Raw genomic sequence first — 12,043 nt, 5'->3', positions numbered from 1 at the left:
AGAGCTCAGGTGAGACGAGATCAGACGATGACAGAAGCTGAACGAAGCTCTCGACTCGATAAAGAATAAAAGAGGAGGAGGAACGCTCATGGAGGAAACTAAGAAGTGATGTTGGAACGACAACAGCTGACCTCGGCCTTCAGATTACATTAAACGTCGAATAGAATAAAGAAATGAATAGAAACGCTGAAAGCATATTCAAAGTGCCGTTATCTCTTGTTTTAGTCCAGGTGATCAGGTTGAATGCGACAGGAAGAGCTGCATCTGTGCAACTTTGCCGATTTTATTGTTTAGCTGCCGCAAATTTGATGAATAATGGAGGAAATGCAAGAATATTTTGTAGAGTTTGCAGCCACCGAACGATAGAAAGTTCATTATTATTAAAAAATGCCCCTCTGCAGACGTGGGTCTGTACATTTTCCGTCCTCTGTGCAGTCGAGCGTCGCTCCGAGCTTCTTAAATAAAGTTTTACAGGCCGTGTGAAAGCCGAGCTCTTAGGTAACCGGACCCCCTGCGGTGACACATGGAGCTGACTCGGCCCTCCGTGAGCTCTTGATCCCGCCCATCCTGTTACGGAGCCGGGGATCCCAAACGGTTTCACATCAGGGAACCCCGACTGTGATCCAGGACTGGTGCTTCTTTAGATATCTGGGTCCTTTATACCATCACGCTGCTGAAATACAGTTATGGTAAAGGGTGTTTAGGGTCTGCACCGTGTTCCCAAAGGTTCAGGAGGGACGGTTCAGATCCTCTTTCTGAAGCGACTAATTACCATTTATTGTGAAAAACTGGGACAAAAAGATGCAAAATGACTACAAAGACACTAAATAACCACAAAACTACAATGAAAAAGGCCTGAAACGTCCACAAAAGATGTAAAATGACTGAACCTTTTGGAAACCGTGCGCGAAAATCTTCCCGCGACAATTTTAAGTCCCAGCATGCCCCATTCAGACAATATTTTGCCATAAAATACGTAATATTTTTCCCATTTTTTAACCAAACGACACAGTTTTTTGACTGAAACTCCTTCCTAACAGACCAAGACTTTGTTTTATTGTGATTTTTGTTGCAGATTCTGATTCTTTAGGTCCTAATCTTTCCTAAAAGGTGTCTTATTGACGCTCCAGGAGGCTTTTTTGGGGAATCTGGCTCACATCATGCTGGATGTTCATAGTTCCGATCAACATATCTTTTTAAAAGTGATTTTTTTTTGCAGATATACATTTTTTTCCTCAGACTTTGCTGAACAAATACATACAATAAACACAAGTTTTGCAATTAAGTTGGGGTTCTTACAACGACTCAAACACAGAGGAAAAGAGATGTGGAGACAAAATTGGTTCCACAGTTTTCAACGAGTTAAAAGAGATGCAAACAAACTATGACAAGACAAAGAAATGCGTAATTAATATTAATAAAGTGATGCAAAGCATCTACAAAACTACTACAAAAAATGACTTAAAAGCCAAAGCAACCCTGTATGAGCAGTCAATTCCACCCCAAAAACTGTGAATCTGTGCAGTAAACATGTGCGTGAACATAACTCATTGACGAGGTGAAGTCGTTGCTTCCACTCGTTGCATTTTCTCACATCTCACACAGCACACGGACACATGCAGCAGCACACTGAGGCCTGCAGAGTGGCAGTGGGCGTCTGTGGCTGCTGACAGGCAGAAGGCTGTTTTTAGCCTGTGAAGGTCACACACACACACACACACACACACACACACACACACACACACACACACACACACACACACACACCTTATCAGCTCTTCTCCTACTGTTACAGAGCCACAGAGTCGCTGCCGTCGGGTCAGTGTGTTCACTAAAGTCCAGGATCACGTGTTTCACTCCGGATGGACGATCCGGCGGTTGAGATGACGTCATCATCTCTAGAGATGACGTCATCTCTACCGCTGCACACGAATAATTACACATTCTCCGTGTGAAAACTGTCCAGTAGATCCCGTAGAGACGAGGTTCACGTGTTGAAAATGCACGTCGATGCGACCGGAAGACGACGTGTGTGTGTGTGTGTGTGTGTGTGTGTGTGTAGAGCGTATGTGGGTCAGTGGCTTCGGAGGGAAAGTAGGCCGCTCCCGCAGCACCGGGAGGCCGGGACAGGACTCGCTTTGTTCAAACTCGGCGGGACAAAAGCTCCAAACATTTGTTCACTTTAATCCAAAGCGGCTGCGATGAAATAATCTGGAAGCCGAAATCAGACGCAGTCAGCAAACGGGAGGCTTCGACGTGATGCAACAAGAGTTTCCTGTAGGAAGTTATTAGTTATCGGACTGCGGCGGGATTTGAACCCAGGAGCTTTAGTTCATGAGAGACACATTTTAACCAACTAAGCCACAGCGAGGAGCGGGTTGTGTTGATTGTTGTTGAATAAAAGTGATTGTTAGCAGACGATGGGCTAATAATCACAAGAAATACACTTTTGAATTATATAGATAAGAAATATAGTGGATAGAAATTGATGAATTCTGGTTAAAAGTGAATAATAATAATGCATTTAATGTATATAGTGCTTTTCTTGGTACTCGAGAAAAAGCTAAGCAATAAAACAAATAGAATAAAACTAATAAAAACAGTAAAAAAAATGTTACATTACAAAAGAAAACATTCTTTTGAAATTGTTTCAGTGTTTAAGAACTTGTTATTTCACGTCCGCTAGAGCTAAAGAGGCTTGAACATGAGCCAAAGCGCCGCGTTCATCACCTCGCTGGTCTTGTTGAAGCCTCATGTGGCTGAACATCGGCACAGAGGTGCTGTGGCTTAGCTGGTCAAAGTGCCTGTCTAGTAAACAGGAGATCCTGGGTTCAAATCCCAGCAGCACCTGGGTGCTTGTGTATCATCTTTATGTCATGCATGTGATGCAATACACAGTTTTCTACTGACCTACATGTGGCAACACGCCATGGTGAAACAATATTGCATTGAAACACACAAAAACGTGACTTTGCAAGTGTTTTTTAAGGAAGGAAATGGATTCAAGATGTTTATTAAACCTCGAGGATCCTTGCTAAGAGTTCTGGTGAAAAACCCTGCATGTCAACAAAGATGTATTGAAGAAAATGTCGCACGTCTTAAGTCAGTGAAGCTTCCTTCAGCTTGGCTGAATTCATTCAGCGATCGGCGTGCAGGAATTCTTCCGGCTGGAAGCAGCATGAGCAGGGTGTGAGGCGGGACCCTGCTGTCACGTTACCGTCAGCGGCGGCTAGCGGCTAACGGCTAACGGCTCGTCTCCAGGGGGCGATGTTTCATTCACGCCACGTTAGCCCTCATTCAGTGGAAATGTCAGATGAGTCAGAGCGAGATAAGAGCTTCAGCTAAGTGTCACAGCGCTATTTAGACTTTATCACCGACTGTGTGTGTCTGCGTTTGTGTGTGTCTGTGTGTGTGTCTGTGTGTGTGTATATAGTCTCATCCACGTCTCAACTGCAGTTTTTTTGCCAGTTATCCTGCAAACATCTGCTGTTTTTCAGCAATCTGTTCAGACTCTTCTCACAAAGAAGACACACAAATGCTAAAAAGCAAAAGTACATATTTTGAAATGTGCAAGGAATAATCCAGCTGAGTCCAGTCGCTAAGTATTTTGATAATTTATTGATCTGTTTGAGTAATTATTTAAGAAGATATAGTAAAGATTTTTTACTAGTTCACATTCTATAAGATATGTTGCTGACCTCCAAGAACCACTTTTCTTCATAAAGAAAAAGCAATGCTTTTGTGTGAATTTATTAAGCTGCAGGAGTTGGAGAGGTTTCTCAACACATAAAGGAACATGTTATCCTTCAGTTCATCACAAATGTTCTATAATCTCTATTTTTTATGAAGGGAAAACAATCGAATAAAGTGCAGTACAAATACCTCAAATTTGTGCTGAAGTACACTGTAAAAAATGCACTGTCAAAATGAACAGTTATTAACTGGCAGCCATTGACAAGTAACATACTGTAAAAAAAACAACAACAACACAGTAAATAACTACAGTAGATTATTAGTTACTGCTCACAAACACAGTAAATTTCACAGGCTTTTTTACAGTGTAGTACTGTAGTACAACTGTGTTTGTGAATTGCACACTAATGAGTTACTAATAAGTGTTCATGTTGGAATAATGCTTTATAAATGATGAATCCAGTCTGTATTCATGCCTTACTACTTATTATATAGTGCTACCTGTACCTTTAATGGGCTACTTTGCACCATCATCCTTCTCTTGAAGCGTTTACCTCCACCGTCCCGTCCTCCACAACAGGTGCAGAGGTCAAAGGTCACATTTTTCAGCCTGGGGATATTATAACCTCTGTGGATGGAAATTACGGAGAAGTTAATCAGAGTGAGTGGACGGGGGGTGTTAGCGGCGCACAGACAGCTGTCCGGCGTTCACCACTCCGGCATGAACACTTGTGCCGCGGCATTGTGTCGGAGGCGCCACGGACTTTGTGAGTTAAAGGTCACGAGGTCGAATGTGATCAAGTGTTTCCATCCGGCTTCGAGTCTCACTCTTCATCCGATGGTGGAAACTTCTCACTTTTATTAGCCACGTTAGCGTAGCAGCATGCCGTCCACGACTTTCTCACAGGCTGAAATATTTCAAATAGCGTTCGGACTTTGTGGTGAAACGTGTTTCAGGCATTCATTCTCAAACCTCAGGATGAGTTGTAGCGACGTTGGTGATCCTCTGGCTTTGTCTCCATCACTGTCCAACACTTCGGTTAATCACTTAATACCTGCAGAACTAATTACATTCCTTCCAGCCTCAGCTGTACTGTGTGTTTTCTTATAATAAGCAGTTCTTAGCAGGCCGACAGCGACTTGATTAACTACTCAGAAGTCCCAGATGCACTTTAATGCTAATTCGTCGCATGTTTTTCGGTGAAATCTTGTGAATAACAAGATGAGATTGAGCAGATTTCTCCCCGTGAAAAGAGTTCATGACTCTCGTCGGCGTTGCAGTGTCTCTTTTTGAGGATGGCGTCTGATTTCCCATAAGAGAGTCGGCGATCCTCTTAAGTCGCAGTGGTTTTCTATGTTTTCAGTGAAAAAATGCACACAGGATTTACAACGTTTGAAAAATCTACCAAGTCTCTAGATTTAACACTTCAATACATTCAAACAGTTTAATTTTAACGCAGACTTGTCGACCGTTTTGGTTTGTGTTACTGTGTTGTGAACAAGGGTCAAAACTCCCATCCGGAGGAGGATTATTTAGATTAAAAGGACTTTAGCATGCAGACATATTAATCCTTAACGTATTGATTAATTATGTTCCCATTTGATTGATTGTTTCCTGTGAAACTGAAGCTTTCTCCATCCAGCTTTTCACGATTAAGTGATTGAAGGACACAGATTGACGTGTGCGTTGACCAGATGTGTGACATGAACCTACATTCAGCATATCTCTGGAAGATGACGTGAAGACGGGACGTGTTTACTCATCAATTTAACTTTTTGTTATTCGATTTTCAAACCTGAGTTGATTTTTGTTTTTGCACTTTTGTTCTTTAACCCTTAAACTATGGAACCAGTTTTGTCTCCAGACCTCCCTTTTCCCTGTGTTTGAGTCATCGTAGGAACCCTAAATTAATTCCAATACTTGTGTTTATTGTATGTATTTGTTCATCAAAGTCCTGGGAAAAAAATGTATATCTGCAAAGAAATCACTTTTAAAAGATATTTTGTTCATAACTATGAACATCCAGCATGATATGAGCCAGATTCCCTCAAAATGCCTCCTGGAGCGTCAATAAGACACCTTTTTGGAAAGATTAGGACCTAAAGAATCAGAATCTGGAACAATAATCACAATAAAACAAAGTCTTGGTCTGTTAGGAAGGAGTTTCAGTCAAAAAACTGTGTCGTTCGGTTCAAAAATGGAAAAATATGACGTATTTTATGCCAAAAGATTGTCTGAATGGGGCACGCTGGGACTTAAAATTGCCGTGGTTTCCAAAAGGTTTATTGTATGTGTCATTTCATGATTTGTCCGATGAAAGACTCTCAGACAAAACAATGAGATCTAAACGTCTTTGTGCTTGTACAGATCACTCCGGGCAGCAAGTCGGCGCAGGGTAACCTGGTCCAGGGTGACGTCATCGTCGCCATAGACGGCGTCGGCACCGACGGGATGACTCACCTGGAGGCCCAGAACAAGATCAAGATGGCGAACTTCAACCTGGCGCTCACCATGACCAAGTAAGGGCCGAAACCAATGACTCTCTGTGCAAGAAATAGTTCCAGTTCATTCAACTACGATTGATTCAACGAGTTCATTACATGAGTGAAACCTCTGTGTCGTCAGCGTAGAAAGAGATGCTCATGCAACACACCTCAACATTATTACTTATACATTACAATTATTAATATTATTAAAAGGAAATACATTAACATTTCACATTTGTAAAGCTTGAAACAAAAATATATATGTAATATTTTTTACAGTTTTCTGTCAATCGGCTAATTAATGACAAACTTTGGGGGTTTATGTTTTTAACAAAACATCACATTTTACAAACTGTGCATATGTTTTGTTCTTAAAAATCTTAATTCATAAAGTAACTGAAGCTGTCAGATAAATATAGTGAAGTACAAGTACCTCACATTTGTCCGTGAATACAGTACAGTACAGTACAAGCTGTGCACAAAAATCCTCCCGCTCCCATTTTAATACCCAGCATGCTCCATTCAGACAATCTTTTGGCATAAAATACGTAATTTTTTTTCATTTTTGAACCAAAGGACACAGTTTTTTGACTGAAACTCCTTCCTAACAGACCAAGACTTTGTTTTATTGTGATTTTTGTTGCAGATTCTGATTCTTTAGGTCCTAATCTTTCCAAAAAGGTGTCTTATTGACACTCCAGGAGGCTTTTTTGGGGAATCTGGCTCATATCATGCTGGATGTTCATAGTTACGATCAAAATATCTTTTTAACAGTGATTTTTTGCAGATATACATTTTTTTCCCAATACTTTTCTGAACAAATACATACAATAAACACAGGTATTGGAATTAATTTGGGGTTCCTACGACGACTCAAACACAGGGGAAAAGGAGACAAAATTGGTTTCCACAGTTTTCATCGGGTTAAGTTCATGTACTCCTGGTCTAATACACTAATAATAGAGGATTATAGATAGATAGTTCTGAGGTTGCTGGGCGTCTTAAATGCTTGAGGGTAAACAAGGGGCGAGATGTCTGCTGCAGATGGTGAACATCAGACGGTTTTGGTGTCACTCAGGACCAAAATAGAGTGAAGCCACCCTTCTGCTAACCTGGAGGTGTCTTACAGAGGAGATCTGATAAGCACGGCGAGGAAATGAATGTTGGTCCACGGCAGAGTTTCATAACTACAAACCCTCTGGGTGATGAAGATCCGACGTTGAGGCTGAGGATGAGGAGCCTTGTTGTTGTTTTAGGAGAGGTAAAAGTGGACATTGAGGTCTACGATGGACTGTTGGTCACAAAAAAATCTGAAAATAAAGTTGAAGATCAGTTGTATTGTAGATAGAAATGTAATAAAAGCACAGTGTTAGAGCGCAGTCTGGTCCAGAGGGGTCCACTGAGGCCGAGACTGGTCGCCAGATCTTAATAAATCGCTCAATATTGTTATGAAGAGCTTATAGGTCAGCCTTTCCAGAGGGAGTCTTCTCGTTATCTCCTTAATCGGCCAGCGCAGGGAAGTCCATAGACGTCTTTTTTGCTATAACGAATAGCTGCGAGTGCCACGTCACGTCCTATTTTAGCGCCAAATAGCACGTTTGTTTTCCACAACAGTAACTCCAACTATCTCGCTGTGTTCACTATCAATCTGCTGCGGCTTTCGGATCATTTAAATATAAACCAAAAGGCTTCGTAAACGTTATAAATCCATCTTTTTTTGGCTTGGGTTTGTTTGAGACAGACACATTTAGAGCGTACGTGTTTTACTGTGGTTTTTATATAACGCCTTCTGGAGAAAATTGTCCATTGTCCCCCTTTCTTGTTTGACAGCCTTGGGCTGCCTTCGTTCAATAGGTGGATAAGAGACGCTGACACAGTTTTACTGCTCGCTTTACGTCGGCGTCCTTCTGTGGACCAGTAAACAGGATGTTTCCATCACGGTGACCCACATGCTGAAGGATGACATGAAATGCCTGCAAACTGATCTCTTATTGCACCCTGGTTATGTGTAAATGGGGTTAATTGGGCTCAAGCAATCTGAGGAGGGGAAAAAACGAGCAAACAAGAGATTGTCTTTATTGTTTTTCATCTCAAATTGCAACGTGTTATTTCATACTTTTTAAATCAGGAACAAAGAGATTGATTATTTATAATCCACTCAAAGCTCCTGCTTTATGACAAAGTACAATTATTGTCTCGTTAACAACCATGTCATTTCTTAATGACCCTTCAAATGTATTTTGACTTTCATCACAATGTCAAACACCCGTTGTTTGTTTGTTTGTTTGTTTGTTTGTGCCTGTTGGCTTCCATCGCATCACATTTCAGAAAATGTACAACGTTCCAAAACGAGCAAGTTGAAAATGTTTCACGCACTCGCACACACACGCATACACACAGTCAATGTTTGTACAGTTTTGTTGTTGATGTAAGACATTTTTTGGGGTGATTACAGCAAATCTTGACTCATTATTTTTATATTAAAACGTTACTTTACATTTGTTTGTTGAAAAATGTTTAATTTCTTTGTCTATAATTTCATTTTTGGGGGTTTGAGTGCTTTATAGTTGACATTGGCGTCTCCTTACGAAGAAAATGTATGTTTTAAAGTCACATGCATCAATCTGGTGCACTTTGAGAGCTAAATGAAGAAACTCACCGGCTGTATTGATCTGAATGGCGACGACAAAGCAAACTAAAGGGAATCAGAAGTCTCTCGTGCAGATCGTCGTCATCTGTTTTTCTTTTTCTTTCTTCTTTTAGGGCCAAGCGTCCCGCTCCGATGCAGGCACCGAGAATGGACTCCTCCATCCCCATGATCCCACACCAGCAGGTAACTTTACCCATAATGCATTTCTGCTGCTGCACATAGTAAGTTCAAATATTTTCACATCAAATTTCTTTCATCTTTCGATTCTTTATATGTTCCTGTTGTTTTTTTAAAACTTTTTTTTAATCTGTATTTGTTTCTAAACCAGCTAAATATGGAGTTTTGTCAGAACATGTATAGATATATGTTTTTTCTTCCTTCCATCTATCCGGACGGTCCTCCAGACCGGTCTCCATCGTCTCAGTTTCAGTCACACAACATAATGAGTTGTCACCTCCTGGTGGCTGCAGCAAGAAAAACATCCATGTGTCTCAAGAAATACCAAGAACACACTTTCATGTTTGTTGTAATGGAAACCTCTCAAGAGCTACTCCAAATAAATAATATCTTCATGTTTTGCATACATACAGAAGATAATATACACTGGTTAAAATTACAAAACATAAAATGTAAAAAAACAATTAACAAATGACTTGAATGCAAAAAATATGACGCGGAAATGTTAAAAGTTTTAATAATAATAAGACATCTTCACAGCATTCACAGTATAATTTGCCTCTAAAAAATATTGATCATCAGATATTGATGGTTGTTGCCCAACATTCTCTGCCCCTCCCCCACCCGCCCCGTCTCCTCCCGCCTCTCGCTCCACCCGAAGCCTCAGTCAGTGCAGGTCAACGGCCGCCTGTCGGCCTGCAGTGCCTCCTCCGGGCCTGCGGAGGCAGACTCTCCCGGGAGGAGGTCGGCGGCGGTCAGCCCCGCTAACAGGAAGCAGTATAACTCGCCACACGGCCTGTACTCAGAGGAGACTCTGAGGGAGATGGCGGCCGTTCAGGCGGGTCGGCCTGCCGGGTACGTAGAGACGAAGAGGAGGAATAAAACATGGCGGGAGTTTGTTCTCGGAGGCGGAGCTGCTGCTGTAGGAAGGAGCGAAAGCTGAAGGCCCGCGTTATCACGGCTAATTTGATTTAATTTACATCACGTGGACTTTTTGTTGGTTTGACGTCGCTCTGCCTTGACTTTTTTCCAAGTTTTAAAAAGGGCCCTAAAGGTGTTGGTCAGTGTATTTTGGCTTTTTTTTTTTAACAGAGTCATGCCCTCCTAATTGGTCTTAATGCTAAGCTAGGCTAACTAAATCCTGACTCCAGCTCTGATGCATGGTGCAGATGTTGAAAGACATTAAACGTCTCCAAGTTCTGTCAACATGATGTCAACCAAACTATTCTCACTCGATAAGAAGCGAGAACGATGCTAACAACAAGAACAGATGCTAACAACACGAACAGATGCTAACATCTGGTACTGTCAGTTACAGAGTTCATTCTACATCGTTTATGTTTCTTCGACGAGCAGCAGCTCCTCCTCTGAGATCACTCTGCATCACTCTGCCACGTTGACCAAAGTGTCACAATAACTGGCTCCTCTAAAAACTCTGCTGACCTTTTTAAACCCCGAGAAGAAGGAGAAAAGTGGGCTCATCAGGACATTCAGGGTCTTCAAATCTCCCAAAAACCTGCACCTGAATACAACTGTAAATAACAACAGGCCGGATACGTAAATGTTCATGTTGCGCTGTAAAAGATGAAGAAGAAGAAGACTCACAGCAGTATTAAGAATAACACAATATACAAACTATAACAAACTGATAGATTGCACTAACCAGCTGTGTGTAAAGTAAAGAAAATGAGCTCCACCTTCACATTAAAGTGATGAAGACATATCTGTTCCTCTACTGTAATATTACTGTGAGGGGAAGTGTGTTACCATACCTATTCGTAAACACAACACAACACACACAGACACACACATATACACTGTTACCCAGCATGCCTTTGGTCTTTCCTCAGTTCACAGATTGATTTGGTTTCAGTGTCGCTAAAGATGCCAAACACCTGTTTGTTCCTTTCCTCTGGCTGCTGTTAAAGGTCAGGGAACCTTCTCAATACACACACACACACACACACACACACACACACACACACACACACACACACACACACACACACACACACACACGCACACAACACAGAAACAACTGCTGTGCTACAGTCGCGATGGTTTTCTCACCCTTCTTTGTGAACTACAACTTCCATCGTCTCTTCTTGAAGACTCTCTGCAGCCTCCATGGAAGTGCAAAAAACATTGGGTTCATTTCTGACCTCTGACCTTTTGTTTCTTTCCTCTCCGTAGCGGAAGTTGTCCTGCTGTCGCATCTCACAAAACAAACCTGCGAACGTGTTTTCTAACGGCTTCATCTTCTCTTTCCTCTGTCCTTGTTAATGGCGGTCAAACAAAGGTTTTCTCCCCGGCTGCTCCCAAGTTAGTATCCTCTCCGGCCGAGTGCATCTTGTGTCGTTTGGTCCTTTTAAGGCATGGTTTGGCTCCGTGGGTGTCTGTTTGTTCCCTGATGGGGTGAAGCGATGCCTGTGGCCTTTTTTGAATCGCCGGTGCATCATTGTCCAATAATAGACAACTGGGTAAAATTACGAGGAAATGAAAACCGTGGTGGGAAGAGTCGGTTGCCTCCAACCTACAAATCAAGACAGCGTTTCCCATCAGCCCCAGTTGTTTCCCTGCCCCTTAAAGAACATTGCCCTCTGCTTGATTCATGCTGTGAACTGATCCAGTGTCGGGCAATATCGGGTCAGTTTGACTTACTTATTCCCTGAAAATCGAAGATGAAGAATGTAGCATAAGCCGACATGTTGGTTGGGGTAAACGGGTCATTATTGATGGAGTTCCTCAAGGACACCTCTAAAGTATCCTTTTTTTCCAAATCCGAGTTATATAATATAACTATATATATATATATATATATATATATATATATATATATATATATATATATATATATATATATATACCATTATTGTTGGAGTTCCTCAAGGATACCTCTAAAGTATCCTTTTTTTTCAAATCCAAGTTATATAATATAACTATATATATATATATATATATATATATATATATATATATATATATATATATATATATATATATATATATATATGTATATATAGTGATATAACTATA

General features: G+C 41.2%; 1 protein-coding gene and 1 non-coding gene across 6 annotated transcripts in view; both read left to right on the top strand.

The window, feature by feature from the left end:
• LOC137779546 (LIM domain-binding protein 3-like) overlaps positions 1 to 12,043 on the top strand; it is a 39,607-nt gene that overhangs the window by 10,652 nt on the left and 16,912 nt on the right. For 3 of the 5 annotated variants that reach the window (XM_068567435.1, XM_068567434.1, XM_068567433.1), the window contains exons 2-4: positions 6,062 to 6,213; positions 8,944 to 9,013; positions 11,307 to 11,329. In XM_068567435.1, the coding sequence (XP_068423536.1) occupies positions 6,062 to 6,213; positions 8,944 to 9,013; positions 11,307 to 11,329 (245 nt within the window). Of the gene's footprint in view, positions 1 to 6,061; positions 6,214 to 8,943; positions 9,014 to 9,668; positions 9,863 to 11,306; positions 11,330 to 12,043 lie in introns of all 5 variants that reach the window. The other 2 variants (XM_068567430.1, XM_068567432.1) reach the window with 1 other exon arrangement.
• Positions 2,777 to 2,850, top strand: trnat-agu (transfer RNA threonine (anticodon AGU)). The gene has a single exon. It is a non-coding gene; the product is annotated as a tRNA-Thr (tRNA).

Source organism: Clinocottus analis, unplaced genomic scaffold (genome assembly GCF_023055335.1).
Source record: "Clinocottus analis isolate CAN_PGR_092001 unplaced genomic scaffold, fCliAna1.0.p SCAF_8, whole genome shotgun sequence".
NCBI lineage: Eukaryota > Metazoa > Chordata > Actinopteri > Perciformes > Cottidae > Clinocottus > Clinocottus analis.
Note: the sequence above shows the minus strand (reverse complement) of the source record. Positions and strands in the feature narration are given on the sequence as shown.